The sequence below is a fragment of the Anomalospiza imberbis genome, chromosome 1 (genome assembly GCF_031753505.1).
Source record: "Anomalospiza imberbis isolate Cuckoo-Finch-1a 21T00152 chromosome 1, ASM3175350v1, whole genome shotgun sequence".
NCBI lineage: Eukaryota > Metazoa > Chordata > Aves > Passeriformes > Viduidae > Anomalospiza > Anomalospiza imberbis.
Genome location: NC_089681.1, coordinates 20,815,829 through 20,832,834, shown reverse-complemented (window position 1 = coordinate 20,832,834; position 17,006 = coordinate 20,815,829). Strand labels below are relative to the sequence as shown.

General features: G+C 37.0%; 1 protein-coding gene across 11 annotated transcripts in view; it reads right to left on the bottom strand.

Annotated features, from left to right (window-relative positions):
* Positions 1-17,006, bottom strand: part of UBR5 (ubiquitin protein ligase E3 component n-recognin 5) — an 85,739-nt gene that overhangs the window by 13,714 nt on the left and 55,019 nt on the right. For 8 of the 11 annotated variants that reach the window (XR_010997029.1, XM_068183537.1, XM_068183565.1 and 5 more), the window contains 20 exons: positions 14,162-14,288; positions 13,080-13,231; positions 12,585-12,680; positions 12,046-12,169; positions 11,620-11,717; positions 10,669-10,817; positions 10,143-10,234; positions 9,085-9,231; positions 8,868-8,986; positions 8,649-8,775; positions 8,420-8,549; positions 8,034-8,194; positions 7,287-7,526; positions 7,012-7,135; positions 6,315-6,426; positions 5,133-5,264; positions 4,232-4,493; positions 3,618-3,882; positions 1,338-1,549; positions 744-974 (listed from right to left, as the gene is read on the bottom strand). Coding sequence is in view for 10 of the 11 variants with exons in the window: in XM_068183537.1 (XP_068039638.1) it covers positions 744-974; positions 1,338-1,549; positions 3,618-3,882; positions 4,232-4,493; positions 5,133-5,264; positions 6,315-6,426; positions 7,012-7,135; positions 7,287-7,526; positions 8,034-8,194; positions 8,420-8,549; positions 8,649-8,775; positions 8,868-8,986; positions 9,085-9,231; positions 10,143-10,234; positions 10,669-10,817; positions 11,620-11,717; positions 12,046-12,169; positions 12,585-12,680; positions 13,080-13,231; positions 14,162-14,288 (3,100 nt within the window). In the remaining variant the exon portion in view is untranslated. The remainder of the gene's footprint in view (positions 1-743; positions 975-1,337; positions 1,550-3,617; positions 3,883-4,231; positions 4,494-5,132; positions 5,265-6,314; positions 6,427-7,011; positions 7,136-7,286; positions 7,527-8,033; positions 8,195-8,419; positions 8,550-8,648; positions 8,776-8,867; positions 8,987-9,084; positions 9,232-10,142; positions 10,235-10,668; positions 10,818-11,619; positions 11,718-12,045; positions 12,170-12,584; positions 12,681-13,079; positions 13,232-14,161; positions 14,289-17,006) is intronic. The other 3 variants (XM_068183548.1, XM_068183572.1, XM_068183593.1) reach the window with 3 other exon arrangements.

The following is a 17,006-nucleotide window of genomic DNA, read 5'->3' as shown; positions in this document are numbered from 1 at the left end:
TGCTTGGGTACATTACCTAAAAACCTAGTAAGAAATGAGAACAGATGGCGTAGATTACCAACAGCTGGACATTTCTATTAGCATTAATTGGCATGTGAAATGAAAAAAAAAAAAAAAAAAAATCTTAAAACATCTTAAAAATTAATAAATGCACCTTGGAAAATGCCATAGTTGAAACAGCACTTTTTCAACTTAAGGACATTTTCAGCTATTGATTTCCCTGCTGTGGTTTAAGTATCAGGTGAATCTCAAATGCATATAACCAAATGGCAAACAAAACCACAAAGCCCATTATATCACACAATGACATTTTCTCCAATGTCATCTCTAACATGTTTGACAGATATCTAAGTAAGCCGCTATCATGTCAAATGCATGCCTCATGTCATTAACTGAGAAATTGTCCTGAGTATGACTTTTAGAGGCACTGCAACAGAGTTAAAAATCCAACTCAAGTTTCAACAGTAAGAAAACATTTTAGAGCATAAAAAGAAGTGAACAAGGTACTGCCACAGGCTTATCAAACACAGGTACATTATATACCGTTAGAGAAATTATTTTTATAATCTGTATGTTACTACATACATTTATAATATGTATGTTACTACACACACCCACAAACAGACATACAGATTAATGCATCTATTTATATAAAAGTTGCTGAGGAACAATACCGATGACTGAAACAAAAGGGCTTATGCCACTTTTATGAAGGTTTTGTTTCTAGGAGTCAACCTCAGTACCTTTTCCTTTCCAGCTGAGGAGTATCCAATGTTGTCTGTTGATTCATTGCTTTAATCCAATAAATAAGGGCTTGAAAAACATATGCTACGTGCTTTAGTGAGCAGACATCTAGAACAGGAAGAACATCTGAGTGCTCATCGTTGTGAGAACGCATCAAGGACAGTGCGTAGTTCAGGAAATCACCACGTGCTGACATCATTCCCTGACGGGCACTGAGCAAAGTAGCACGTCTAATGAAGGAAAAGGATTAAATACAGAGACATCAGGCATCACAGGAGAACACACACTTTATTTATAAGCCCTATATTTGAAATTTGGATGTAGAATCTCAATGAACTCCACACAAGAATACTGATAACAAGCTACAAGCATAGAACAAGCAGTTCAGATGCAGTACATTGTAAGCAGTTAATGTTCAAGATTAATCTAGTATGTCAGAATAAAACAAAGAGTAGCAACAGGAAGCCAACTTAAATCAAAACAGCAACTACATTCCAGCACTGCAGAATTAGATTCCTAAGATGTCTGTGAATCAGATTTGACTATAAAACTGATAATTCATAGTGCATGCAGTAATCAAACTATTTTCATACCTTCTTCCCTCAAGTGTTCTCAAACTGGCTTCCTCACGGGCTGTCATCCTTTCCCTTCTAGCTGAGTTCTGAGAAGCATGGAGAGGATGATTTGGATGCCCAGGATCACCAGCAGATGATAATGCAGAACCATAACGCAGCTGAGCTTCAGTAGAGTCCATGATACTGACCATCCAGTTCCAAGTAGGAATAAGCTTTTCTTCCACATAATTCTACAGAAAATGAGATTTAACTGGTTTTGCAAACAATAGAACTAGATGACAAGAATGAAATCTTCCTCATTCCCTACAAAGAGGCTGTAAAATCATGCTCAAGAATTACCTATGATCAGTTTCTGAAAGCTCTGTTGAGACTGCTGATTTACAGGGGTGGTATGCAGCTCTCATTGCTTAACACTTTGATATCTATAAAGCATTCTCACCATCTCTCTCTCTTTTGGGCATCTCTTCTACTCCTCCCCTTATGACCACTCAGCATCTTCCAGGTGTGCACAGCCTGACAATTAGAGCTTAATTCCAGACTTTCTATTAGCTTTAACAGCCCTCATCCTGCTGTGGAATTCATCAGCCAGATCTTTCACAATTCTTCACCCCTTGCAAATTACTCACTGAAGACAACAAAGTTAAGACCTGCACAGAGATCTATGTCTGCATACAAGTCTCACCTCCTGGTCTCATCTTTGCTTCACCTGTTCCCACTCCTGGCTCTGCAGCCTGCTTTTCTTACCATCTGCTAACTCCATTGACCTGTTGGATTTTTTTTGATCCAACATTAGTCTGTTTTGTTCATACCTCTGCATTCTGGTCTTCAAAAATATCCCTCACACTTCTAATGCACTAAACTAACAAAATGCTGTCTCAACCCCATTTCTGTGTCCAAACGAAACCTCCACTGTTCAGGTTTCCTGTGCTAATACAAACATCTTGCTGCCTCAGCTGGACAGATCTCCTGTTCACTTTCCCATTAAGAATCTCTTGAATAGAGAATTATTTTAGCCTCCTCCATAATAAAACTACACTCTCTCATTTCTTTCCCTGTTTACCCCAGTGTTTGATTCCAGAATATCTTTCTAACCTTCCTCTCCCAAATCAGAAGTCTTTTCCTTCCATCACACTGTGAAAACAGAGCCATACAAATACCATGTGGCTCAATTACAAGTAAATATATTGTCAGCAGGTTTCCATATCCCTACACAACACTACTAACAGAATAGAGCATTCCTTGATTTCCTGCCCCCACACAGCAGCTGTGTTGTTCACAGCTGACTTCTGGGTACAGCTGTACTAAATTCAGTACATACAATTTTACCCTATACACTATGCCCAGGTACAAGTTGATACATACTTTCTAAACACTCTGGAGTCCCTCCACTCTTGTCAGTCTCTGAAAGGAATGTCTATACATGAAGGGGAAGACTGCTGTCTGACATGTATTTTCTCTATAGATGCATTTTACATAAATTTTCAAAAACAGACAGTCAAGAGCACTGTATAAAAAATATGTGCATAACATGGAAAGGATGACCACGTCCCTGAAAGAAGGGACAGTGAACAGTACATTTACCTGTACAAATCCTTTACCTCATTTAATTATTTGGCCCTTACTAACTTTCTTCTTATATAGACTCAACAGTTCATGTCAAATAGAATATGGCAATAGATGTCTAGCAGAAATCCCTAGTCAATTCTGACTTAACTATTAATTACGTATCAGTCAAACATTGTTTAAACGAAATCAACGTTAAGTTCCTTTTTTTGAAAGAATATATGTATATGAAATACTACCAATTAAATGAAATAAGTGACCACAGTTACTTTAGTCCACACTCTCTCTTAACATAAGAAGAGGCTGAGAATGCTGGGAATACTTTAGACTGAAGAAACAAACTCAGGAGGATCTTACCAGTGTGTACAAACACCTGACAAAAAGGTATGAAGTATACAAAGCCAGACTCTTATTAGTGATACCCAGTGAATGGACAAGTGGCAACAATTGAAATACTTGGTAAGTCCCTTTAAACTCAAGACAAAAGCTCTTTCATTGCAAGAACTGCACTGTCAAACATTTAACAGGTTGTTCAGAGCACCTGTGGAATCCTTGAAGATATTCAAAACCTAACCAGACAGTCCTGAGCAGCCTGATTCTGGCTGACCCTCAAAGAAATTTAGATTAGCCAATATGCAGAGGTCACTTTCAATCTCAACAATTCCATAATTTTACCTAAAAAAACCTAGTTGTATTGAAATTATGTTTTTTCTACAGAAGTTTCCATGTTCTTACCTGTAAGTTAACTGCATCTTGGTAAGTCAGCTTCACTGCAGCTGGAATCTGGGAGTATACTAAGTGGTTGTATTTGGGAATCAGACCCATCAGATCAGATATCTGCCGTATCACAATACTGTATGCTCTTGCTAAGCTGCTTGCAGATGTTAAATAGCTGCTTGCATTGCTGGCTTCAAGTGCTGCAGCAGCTGCTGCAGCACTTGTACTGATGGTACCACTCCGACGAAGGTTTGACGGATCAATATAAATCAAGCCCGCTGAACTTGCTAAATATAAAAGAAAAGATTACATTCATTAACTCAATGAATCTTTACTATGTCATTTGTGTATTGACTGATTTCATGATCAAGATTTAGAGAAATAAACTTGTAAATATTACTGACATCTCAACCATAACTAGCAAATAATTACTAACTACAGTAAGCATACTCTCAGATCTTAACTGCAATAGGTCTTTTCCTTTTTTTAAATTCAAAACTAGAACTGGAACAGTCAAGGTAGGTCAGGAGTACGACAAAGAGATAAGATTTCATCCTTAAGAGAATAAACGAAAGCAGAGGAAGGAACAAAGCCAGAGCTAGCTGGCATTCATGCATGCAATTCACTCATACTTGCCTGCTGGGGTTGACGTACTAGAGGGAGCTGTGCTGGTAGTCCTCTGGTTTTGGGTGTTCCGTACAGCCCACTGCATGGAACGGGGAGCCTGGGCAGCACCGTTGGCATGGGAGCTATTTGTGGTCCGCTCCAGAGGCTCATCAAGCATGAAGGTCTCCTGCTCTATGTCATCACTCTGACTGCTGCTGCTATCAGAGTCACTGGAATCATTTGATTGAGAGTCATCTTCAGAAAAAAATGCTGGAACACTGCTAGCTCCTGTTGGGAAAAAATAAGCAATAACTGACAGCTCCACACCTGTGCACATATACACGTATCATGTCAGCATAGTAGACTTCTTCCATGAGAAACTACACTATACTAAAAAGGTTCAAATACCACTATTGAAAATGTTCAGTAAATTATCATAACATACTGCTAATTCTCCACAGGTGTAATGAAAAAGTAGTATGATTGCTTACAATTCAAAATATAAATTAAGAGGGAATTTGATTTAATAATACTTTACTGATTCTACCCCTAGGAAAAGAATTCTAAAAATTGTGTTTCCAAATGGGACAGTAAGGCAGTTGCTCTCAAAAACCTGTACAATGAGTGCTCAAGTTTTGTGTATTGATTTGAACCATAAACCATTGTTTTCAACTACTACATTTGAAAATAAGTGAGACCATTTCATTTCACTACACAAGAGTGCATGGTAATTTCTAACACATGCAGCTGCGCTGTAAGAGCAAAAAATGTAGGTCACATCTTAATGCATTTCCTTGTCCAAAAAGTCTGCACAGTACCTTACTATTAGAGCAAAGGAAAAACAGGAAATCTAGGGAAGGAGGAGAGTGCTTACTCCTAATATCTAAATTTAACCAGCTAGACTAGATCCAAAAAGATGTGGTGTACCTGCTTCTGACCCAGCAGTAGCTGCAGTGACAACACTTCTGCGCCCACTGGCATTGTCCTGGTTACTGTGGTTACTCTCACTGTCACTTTCTGTTTCAGCAGCAGCTAGCAAATCTAACTCCATATCACTGCCTATAAAAACAATGGACAAAACATCTCATGTTTAGAAGACAAAATTACAGTTACTGTGGTGACTCTTATATGACAGAAACAAACCCCAGACACTCTTACTATAGCAGAAGTTAATGGATATGCAGGGAGGTCATAAAAGCAGTGCAGACACCCAACAACACCTGGAGCATGTTTTCTTATTTTCCAGCAATTAGCCACCCGCTCTCGCTCTGCACTGTACATGTACATTCAACACACAATGAAAATAAAGGCTTTTACGATTCAAAATAACTCCAGCCAAAAGACTCCACAACTCTTCATACACATGTACTAGGACAATTTACCATATGCTGTTTCAACCAGTATTTCAGGAATACTTGAAAACGTAAAAAAAAAAACCTAATTAAATATACAGGTTCTATTCCAGTTTTAAGCTTTAAGAATGAAATGTTTGAATATTCAGCAAATCAGTAAACAGATTTTCTATACTGTAAATGGATTGACTGGAAACACAAAGCACAGTCAGAAAAAGAAGATAACCTTTTTTTTAAATCATAGCTTTGGGTTATCTAACCCCAAACTAAGTAATACAAGACAAGTCATTAATTTCAAACATTTTCATACAGGATTAATTATGTCTACAAAATATTGAACCATAATTTAGTACTTTGTGATTAGTTTGAGAATTAGCTTGCCAGGGTTCAAATTGCTTTTGAGAACACATCTACCATTGTTGTGGTTTGACACTGGCCCCAACCATCAACAACATTTTACAGTAGCAAATACAAAAGGTAAAATACATTGTTAACCAAGAATATATTAACATCTTATACCTTTGGGAACTTAATATTTCCTCCTCAGCCAGAAAAAGTTCATGTATTTGTCTACTACATGTTATCTCTAATTTTACACATCTCCTCCTGTAAGATGAGCAGTCTGGAACCCTTGGATTCTCTCTACTTGTGCAAATCTCCTAAATCATTATCACTGATGACTCCAAAGATGCTTTTCTTTTTGATGCATTGTTTTCTCACTCAAGCAGTAAATGTGCAGGATGTACATTATACATACCATCCTCATCATGCTCATCATGTTGTCCTTCTGCTTCAGCATTTTCTTCACCATGTTCTTCCTGTTCATCATGATGGTCTTCTTCACCTGCCACCCCCTCAACCACCTCAACCTGGAAAGAGATCGTGATACTATGCCAAACTATCTTCAATATCAGAGAATCTATGAGTTTTCCAAAACAGAGTGCAAAGCTTGATTTAAAAAAACACATCTTAGAAAGATGACGTCACAATTGAACTGATGTGAACAAAAAAATGAACTTACAGCCACAGTAGTTGTACATGGCTGTACAGTTTATAGTGTTGTGGGAAAAAAAATCACATACACAAATAAAACAGCTTTGGATGTTAGATTTTAATGCTATAAGGATAAAACTGACTACAAAATCAACAGTTAGCTTCTAAATACTGAAGAGGTATTATCTGCTATTATCTGCTGAAAAACCCTCTAGCTCTCTAACAGAACCTACATAATAGCTGCCATGTGCTGAAAGACTTTAAAACCTTTTAAACAGGGTAAAATAAAATAGAAAACAACAATTACAAAGTTCTATTAAAAACACTTACAGCACTGTAAGAGTTCATTAAGTACTACTTAACATCTTTTTCAAATCAGATGCATAGATTTCAGATTCAGATGTCAAAGCATGGGTGTGCTATATTGAGATGAAAAAAAAAAGTACAAAAAGAAAACTGACCTCTTCTACATCAGCTGAAACAATATCATCTTGTTCTTCATCCCTGCCACGAACTGGTTGTGACTGGCTGATTCGTCTTTGCTGAGGATTCCTTATTATGTAGGATGACTGAGATTGACTAGAACTTAAAAGAAAAATATCTAAAAATAAATCCTCAAAAAAGTCAATTTGGACCTCTGGATATCACTTAATGCAAAGCTAACAAAAACTCCAAAATAAAACCACCTTTAAGAAATCTTTGAAAAGAACAGATAGTAAGCTTTAACAAGTTTTACCTGCTAGACTGGTCAGATGATGGTCTGGGTGGCAGAGGCTCCACGGAAAACAGTTCTTCACTTCCCTGCATGGCATCTATACTAGTACTAGCAAGGGTAAAGGGTGCTGTAGGACGTGCAATTCCCATCCTGACTGGAATAATTAGAGATTCTGCTACATTGCACAACTCTTCAACAGCATAGGGCAATAATGCCTGAAATACACGTTTACATTTTCCAATTGGCTGTGGAATAAAATTGCTGGGGGATAAAATACAGAAAGATAAATGTCAAATATATCTTTTTTTTCCCAAAAAACTTCATGGCAATATTAATTGTCCTAATTTTTTTCTCAAAAAATCATCTTTAAGAGATACATGCATTTGCGTGTATAGAAACAATATGCACCTATTCAAGTCAGTGAAAAACATTGATCATTCAATAATTCAAGACTAAGGTTCGATATCTAAATCTGCTACTGACAACCAACCATACACTGTAATTTTATTATGCTTAAAAAACCTATTTCCAAAACCCTGACACTGTAAACAAAAGGTTTGGTATGAACATGCAAGTTTAACAAGCACTGCATTAAGAAGTTACATGACATACCAGCAGCTATTGTGCAACTTTCCAAATCTGTATACAGAATACAAAGCAATTCAGATGTTTCTGCCTATTGCTGATTTTTATCAACTCATTATATAGGAAGAAAAACGTAAATAAAGAAAAAAACCACCACAACCAACACACATCTTCACCACTTACTTTTTCTTTTTGGAGGAAGCCATCTCCACACTAAGAATGACAAACACTCTTGCCACAGAACGCAGGAATCTCATTGTAACAGCAATAGCTTCTTCTCTGCGTCCTGGAGTATACTTGTTCTGTAGTTCCTTTACCAGAGTACCCAGCAAAGTATCTAACAGCTGAAGAAAGAGGTCATTACAACTTATTAGTTGTGTGCAATTTTGAAGCATGAAACAAGAGAGATTAAGACTCAAAGGGAGATCACAGTCATAACAGTATAAATTCACAAAACCAAGATTAACTTGAAGTTATTTTCAAATTAGTTTCCAAGCACATGACCTGAGATACCTTATAATATCATGTTATTCAGAAAACCTATGTAAAACATGCCTAAAAGTGCTTACCAAAATGTCTGCTGTACATTTGACAATAAGGCAGTGTGTAAAACAGTCCAAGCGAATAGTTCCACTTTGCTGATTAAGGTAAACTTGCTCTTCAGGCAGAAGATGACCTATCCTACTGCTTGCACTAAGACTTGGAAAAAACAATAAGAAATGAAATAAATTTATGTAAGTCAGTAGGTGTCAAGTATTAGATCAAACTTTACATCAACAACTATGTGTAGATACACACGGGTCTTTATTTTCCTGGGAGCCAAACATGATCATGGACTTCAGTGCATTCCAGTCTTGTAAAACACGTTCCAGTGCTAGCTGGGCAAAACGAGGAGGTTCTAAATCATGATCAGGCATATCAGAATCTAGACAGATAAAACAAAAAAACCCAAGAAAGCATAAGGAAGAGGTACTGAAATGTGGAATTTGCCATTTATTTCACTGAAACAGCTCTTACCTTCAGGATTTGCAGTCTTACGATTACGATCTTCCCTGATTCTGGGTGGTCTGTACTGGCAGTGTTCTACAGTTTGCCTGGCAACTGTCTGTACTAAAAACAACAGCAGATGTTCTCCCCTGTAATGAAAAAATTGTTCGTGGAAATACAATATACCACATATATTTAGAAATTAATTTTTAAAATTCTGCCCTAGTCAATGCTAATATGAACTTGCCTGCTATTTGGCATGGTAACAAGATTTGTGGTGGTAAGCAGGCGGTAAAGGAGATCAAGGCGAGCAGACTTTTGTCCAGCAATTAGTGTTTTACACTTGCACTTTTCCCAGCAATCACAGTAGGCTGTTGGGGATGTTCGTTTGAGCCTACAAGAAATAGAAAAGGTGAACTGCAACACTGTTCAGTAACATATCAAATCTTTTCTACACAAACTGAGGGTGTTAGTGTACATGCTTAGATTTCTTTCTGCAGCTTTTTGTTTCTGATACCAGCAAAATGCCAAAACCTAGCTTAAAAAAGAGAAATACAGATTTTGTATGTGGCACCACTTGACATTTGTCACCCATGTTTCCTACGCTCATCTTGAGAGGGCAGTTTCACTACAGAGCTTTATATACTGTCTTAGTAAAACTCATCCAAGGTCACTTATTCTTCCCTAAAACAGCCTCCATCCAAGAAAGTTAAGCTGAAAATACTCATGACATGTAGTAAAATCTGTTATGGTACTGAGAATATATATTTTAGTTGCATTTGTTAACTCATTAAAGCTAGGATATTGATGCTGTAACTTTTACACCCTGTAACAGCAGCACAGAACACATGCAGCTTCAAAGCTTTGGGCCAGGTTGATCTGAGATTTCTTGATTGTTTGCTCACTTTTCCCTTTGTTACAGTTGATTTTTAAAAGACTAATATCCTACATTTCTTTCCAAAAATTCACAAGAATGATCTGTCATCAAGATTCATAAAACTCTGAGGGGCACCCAAAATGAAAACACAGCATTATTTAGATATAATATTCTCACAGTATTATGCACTTTGAAAATTATTCCTTTACTCTAAATACTACGAAGTGGAAAGTACAAAACCACTTCAGGTTACTCTTGCAATTCTGACTTATTAAATATAGAGTAGACACAAAATTATTTCATTAATCTTCTGTTATCTTCTTCAAGTTTGGAACACTTCAAACAATGAAAAAAATTATTAAGTATCAGTAGACAAAGGAAACCACAAAATACTGATTTAATTTTAAGAAACGGAACACAATACTTACTTGCAGTCATGTCCTTTGTGACAGACCCTTGCACATTCTGTGCAACAACAAAGTGATTCCAACAGGCCACATGTTCGGCATTCAAATATATCCTAAAAAAAAGGGGGGGGAAAAGAAGTATTATGTATAGTTTTTTTCCTTACAGTGCTTGCAATCTCACACTATTTCATGTTACAACAAAACTGCACTTGTTTGAATTGATGCTTAAACTTAGAAGTAGGTCAGTTCTAGAAAGTGAAACTTAGTTGTTACGTTAGAATATGCAGTGATTTCTAAGAGCCATGACCATCAAAATTCTTGCCAAAGTTAGCCAGAGGGGAAACCCCACACCCAGTAACAACCATGTTGTGAGGAACACAGTCAGCTTTGGGACTACGTAGCAGTCTGGGGAGGCAGTACTTACACCAGACTTAAAAGTCACAGTAACTTAAACAATGTAATTAATAATTTAAAAATCAGGTTAGTAGACTAATACAATACATGGTTGAAACACACTCCTATTTGCTTTAAAAAAAAAAAAGCTTACTTGATTAATATGTTCTGCACCAGTCCAGGTAAAACTGCATGTATCATTACAACACAAAACATACAAAGGAGAGTCATCTGGATTTGTACCAGAAGGACAAACCATCCCCATAAACACATCGTCTTCTTTTTCACTGGAAGTTGCTTCAGCTAAAATAATAGAATAACAGCATTAAAAACAACCCCCCCCAAAAAACCCCAAAAATATCCAGCAAAATAATCTATTCTTGACAGATGCTTGCCATTACAAAATGCCATACAGTATTAGAAGTTTGAATAAAACCTGTTACAGCTTTTTGAGAAAACTTTCTGCTTGTCACATTATTTCTTAAAGAAGCCACTGCAAATTCCTGACTGAAAACCACAATCATTATCTCTTCCCCAGTTTAAAATTCACTAATACTTTAGGCAATTCAATGAATCACCATTTTGAAGGACTATAGACCATACTCTTAAAAGGAGTATTCTTGTCCCACACAAAGTCCTACACAACTGTGGTGTGACAAGTTCTGATGTGCTGAAGTTTTTCCCTAAATTCAATTTCACTTATTTCTCACAAAAAATTAAATACCAGCATTACAAGAGAGTCACAAAATATTTGTTTGTACAGAAGTCTTTTCAGGAATAGGATCTAGCTTGGCATATCACTGTATCGTATCAGGTTTTTTCAATTTCAACAGAAAAGTTCCATGTGATACAACTGTGCTACCAAAAAATAGTACCTTAATCCACTGGTTTATAAAACAATGAAATGCCAAAAAGACTATAAAGAGCACAAAAGCAATAATATTCATAGAAATCTTCTGCAATATACAAACTGCAAAAGAGAAAGATACTCCATAATAGCAAAATTTCCAAAACATGCAGCAATCTACAGTGTTAGTAATGACTCTGCACACATGCCAAAGTTCAGAAGGAAGCCACACACTAATAATCACTTAACCTGTTGTACCTTTAGCAATTTTCTGTGCAGTTTCTAGAATTGTAATTGCAGCAGGATATGCCCGGCCACTAACTGCTGACATAAATGGTGTCATGCCTCTCGCATCCCTAGGCAAAAAAAACCCAACAGATAAGTTAAAACACTGAATTTGTTTCATTGTAACAGGAGACGTAGGATGAAAATACATGAAAACTTAGCACCACTGATCTTGAACAAACAGAAAAACCACAGAGTGAATAAGCACTCTTCTTTATTTTACTTCTCTGAAACAGACATACTTTTAAAGGATGGCAGGACACAATACAGCTGTATTCTAACATTCTCAATTTTAACTAGCAGGCCTTTATGTAACTTTTTTAAAAAGGTTTCTGTGTAATTAATTTAAGGTAGTATAACATTACAAAAGATAGTGAGAACTCTCATGAAAATCCTTACTTAGCCGACAGCAATTCTCGAAGATAAGGCTGTAGAACAACGCTATCACACAGCAATTTCAGTATGAAATGAGCATTTGCCTTCCGATCCTTTGATTCCACTACAGAGGGTTCTGTAGAAGGACCTGCAGTAAGAAAAAAAAATTGCAGAGAAACTGGTTTTCCTCAAAAAATTACTTCCTGCTAAAAGCAAGTAATTCACTACGGTGAATAACTGGTAACTTGACTATTCAGTGGTTTCAGCAATACTTCACTAAAGTACTGTAAATTTCAGTTTCAAATTATATTTTAAATACAGAGGGTAATCCCAATTTCATACTGATTTCCATAGTTTTACATATTTGTCACTCTCTATGTATATTTTTACATAAAACATAGTATGGTGCTTCATTTACTTTCTGCACACTTGAGAGATTCTGCTTCAATCCAGTCTTCATCTGATAAGAGGCATTTTCATATGCAGAAAGTCTGTGCAAGCAAAGACAGCTTTTGAGATAATTTTCATTCTAAAGCATAATCAAATAAGCAGTATGTCCTCACCTGGTATTGTGGAGGTGCTGGGTCCTTGGCCGGTGCCAGTCGCTGCTGTGGTAAGAGATCCCACAGCGGGGGCCAGGATAAAATCAATGTCACCATCTTTCAGTAAACAGAACAGCAGGATGTATATCAATACATAAAAACATCCCTAACAACATGCTCTTGCTGCAATGTCTAACACACTGCAGGTTTACTGTATTTAACTGGCAATCTTTCCCACAAACGGCCACATTCCTAGGTCTGTAATGTAACTCAGCATTACAAAGCAGACTTCCCAGCAGTTTGACACCAGCATTAAAGAGACATATACTGGATTAAAAAACAGCTGTTAAGTCTTCAGTAAACTCTTCAAGTTATCTCAATGAACACTTGCTGCCTCAATGGCATTAGACAGATTACAGTGTGAGACTGAAATAAGTTATTGTTCACCTTAAAAGCCATCGGTTCTTTATCAAATCTCTCCTTCTACAGTCTAATGTGATATATGAGCAGGTTTACCTGGATCCATTGCAGGAGGATCTGGAACCCAGCTGGGAGGAGCTATTGGTGGAGAAACTGGGTCTTGGTGATCGCTTGATGAAGCACCAGCTTCATGCCTGCCCAATCCAGCAGCTCTCAAGGATCTTCTCATCATTTCCCTTAATCTCAAACTAAATACAAAACCAAGGCAGAAATACTATCATTTTCATTTTTAATTAGAACACATTTAAGAAAAATTTCACACTGAAAAAGGGCATCAAACTCCTCTTATCACCATTATATTTCAGCATAAATAAGAATGATCCAAGAGGTATTTTTCATTACATTTTTGTTGCACCAGAATGTTTTAGCTCTGGAAGAGGACTCACGCAGCAATGCTTTAGATCTGAGCCCAGAATACATCCCTAGGCACCACAGCACTGCCTTTTGCAGGAAGCAGCTGATGGGCATTCTTACTGCTATCTGACATTCCTTTCAGCCCAAGCTCATTGCCAGGAGTGTTAAGCTTTTGCAAAGATTTGCTCTTGTTGCTACTGCTTTTTAAAATCTAACGACAAGAAGAGGTCAATGAAAGGATAAAAATACAGGTCTTGATAGAATTTCTTTTTAATGACTGCTTATAATAAAATGAATCAACTTAAATTCTTCCCCAGTGCTGTTATGTTGGTCTCACTATTTTTCATCTGCTTAATTGACCATCTTCCTCAGAAATTCTCTTAAAACAAGCCTAGACACCATCGCTGTGATGGTGATGATAGTTCTGTGATACTTAAAACTTCTTGGTAAAGAACACTAGAGCTTATCCTCAAATTCCCTTTCCCCACAAGGAGCAACATTTCCACTTCACAATTGACAGACAAAGCACGAACCCCAGAAAACAAGATTAGATTAGAAATATCCCACCATTAGTTCTCACACAAAAAAGGGCTAAAAAAACCTTCTAGAGCTCTAGTTTGGTGTTTAAAGAAGTGAAATCCAATTTTAAGATAGCAACAGAGGCCAATTCTTAAACTAGACTGAAGGAAAGAATTAATAACAGATTGGTAGTTAATACAGAAATTAGCATTCAGAAAACAAGAAGAAAGCATTACTCAGTTTACCTCCTGCTGCTTGATGATCCTGCCCTATTTCCTGGACCATTACTTGACACCACAGAGATTGCATTTGCAATAGCTTCCACAGCTGAGAGCCTCTCAGCAAACGTGTTCCTTTCAGAGCGCTCTGCTTCTGAAAAATTTAGAAAAGTGTCAGTATTAAAATTTTACTTGGGAAAATTATAAGAAAGAAGTATAAAATATGGAAAGTCACTATTTTTTGGGTTTTTTTACATTTAGAGAGACAGACTAGGTTCATATACAAAATTTTATTTTAGATGAGCTTAATAATGATTCTGTACAAGCTTTCAGTATCATCAACAGACAAGGTCCTATCATGTAACTGATTCCAGACACCTGCTGAGTCAAGGCCTCAATAAAGCCTTGATAAAAATTATAAAAAAACCAAAGGAAACAAAACAAACAAAATACAAACAAAAACAACAATAAAAACACACAAAAACACATAAACAAACAAGAGCACCAAAACAACCCACATTGAAACACTAGACCAGGAGAACAAGAAAACAAACCACACTTCACAGTGAGCATCCATGAACAACGCAAATGTGTGGGCTTGTAATATACACACTCTGGGTATGAACATGTTTAGGAGAACTATGTTTGGAGTATAAGACAGCAGTACAACCCACTTACATCAGAAATAACTAGCATTTCTTCTAACATCTACAACCCTAAGCATCATAACACCTACCAGTTCTACTCATAATGAGGACTAGGTGTATTTCTGAACAAAGAAAGTATTTCCTTAAAGTGACTCTGATCATTCTTTCAGGGCTAGTGCTTTCAAAGTTGCAAGGGCTAGTGCTCACTTTCTATTCAAAGGCTTTTCAAACAGACTCACCAATCTCTGCACACTTATCTTCACCAGTGACAGTTCCCTTTTTTCCCTTTTTTTTAAACAGGAATGTACTATTAATACCTTTCATTCAAAGAAAGAAAGAATAAGGTAATCTGACTGTGTGTCAGCTGTTACAGTAAGGTTATTCTTTAAATATTTCCACTCATCACAACCCTAAGTAAAACAGGTTTTGCTTGTTCACAAGCATGTGTGCAGGCTTATTAGACAAAAATCACCAACTACCCAAAGCAGACAATTATTAAACAGTTAGCAGTGACAGAATACTACTCTTGTGCCCCTAGCTACAAGTTGATTTGTAGCTCTAAATGAATTGCCATTGTATTTGTGCTGTACTCCTTTCTCAGACCCACTAGCTCTCGTAACTCACGACCCATCACTTCTGGACCTCTCACACAAGGGGTCACAGCTCTTGAGAGTGATCCCTCAAGCAATACAACCGTTCTCTGCAGAGGAGAGAAAGTTCTGGAGAAAGTGATCTGTAACTGAATTTTCACTGTTCCACTTACAAAGTTAGCATTTGCTTTTGGAGAACCATCAATTATAAATGCTTTGGCTCTAATGGGTGATTTGCTGTTCTACTGTCTAATGAAATCCATCCCAGTTACCCAGGCAAAATCCCCCAGATTTTATGTGTTCAGTGACATTAGCTGAAATTCAGTATCAGAACTTTTTAATGATTTCACATGCTTTGGACATTTCTTTTAGACATGCTTTTCCCAAGATCCTTTCTATTGGCAAGACTGAGGAGATATCAATTCACAGAAACAGAGCAGCTTTCCCCCAGCTTTTCAGGTCTGGGGCCACTTGGCCTGCAATTCATTTATCATTTATCTAACACTGCAGGAGCTATAGCAAAACTAGGCACAGGATGTGAGAAAGAAGGAAAAAAAAAAAAAAAGCTTATCCCTGCCCTCAGTATTTCCTTTCTGGCACTTAAGAAGAAATCTGTATGAACAAGAGTGAAGTATCTCAAGCAGGTACTAGCCAGGAAGTGGCACTAAATTGTTAAGAAATTCTTAAGAAACATCCTATCTATATGTCTGGAATTGAAGCCTTTACTTATAAATCAAACTTCTTTTACATTTTAAGAGATCACCATGTAACTCACAGACAGTAACATAAGTCACCACAGCCCTCCAGATGATAAACAGAAAATAAGCTTCTCCTAATATCCATCACTAACAGTTACAATGGAAGCTAAATGTGACCTGAATCTAAAGATATGAATCTCCTTCAAGGACAAGTTTTATGAGGGAAAAAGAGAGAGGCAGAGGAGTGTCACAAGTCTATCAAGTTCATATTTTTCATTTTTTAGACAGATTACACCCAAATGAAGTTACTGAAAAAAATGCCAAGGTTGCAAATACAAGCACTCAAATTAGGAAAAGTCAGATTAAGTTTGCCTATGCATCCTTATTTCAACTTCCTTGTGTGCTTATAGTAAAACAATCTTCAGTTACACAGGTTTTGTTTGTTTATTTTGGTTTGGGTTTTTTGTCTCGGATTGTTTTGTCACCCCACCCGCCCTGCGCCCAGCAACAATACCCCTGCCTCAATCAGTGCACAGGATGGACGACACACTAAAGATGAAGGGTTGTACAGAAAGCAGGCTGTTTATGCCTTGTTTGCTGCAATGTTAGGGAGAGGTGTATTAAGGCAGCAACAGCTTTGGAAGGATAAGTGGAAACATTGTGTTGTGCTTAATGCCACTGAACATCGCTTTGGAAAAACAGAACCTATTTCTGACACATCTATCAGCACACAGAACTTTGTGAAACAAGTTTTTACACACGATTGTGATACATTTTACTCATTTTTGGACACCTAAAAGGTGCCCAACTCACAGAAATAATTAACATTCACAGCACAACTAAAACTACAATTAATCCAGTTGTAGAATTCAGTGTTTTGAAGTAACACCTACTCAAAATCAGGCCCTAGGCTTCTCAAATGTAAAGCTCAAAATTA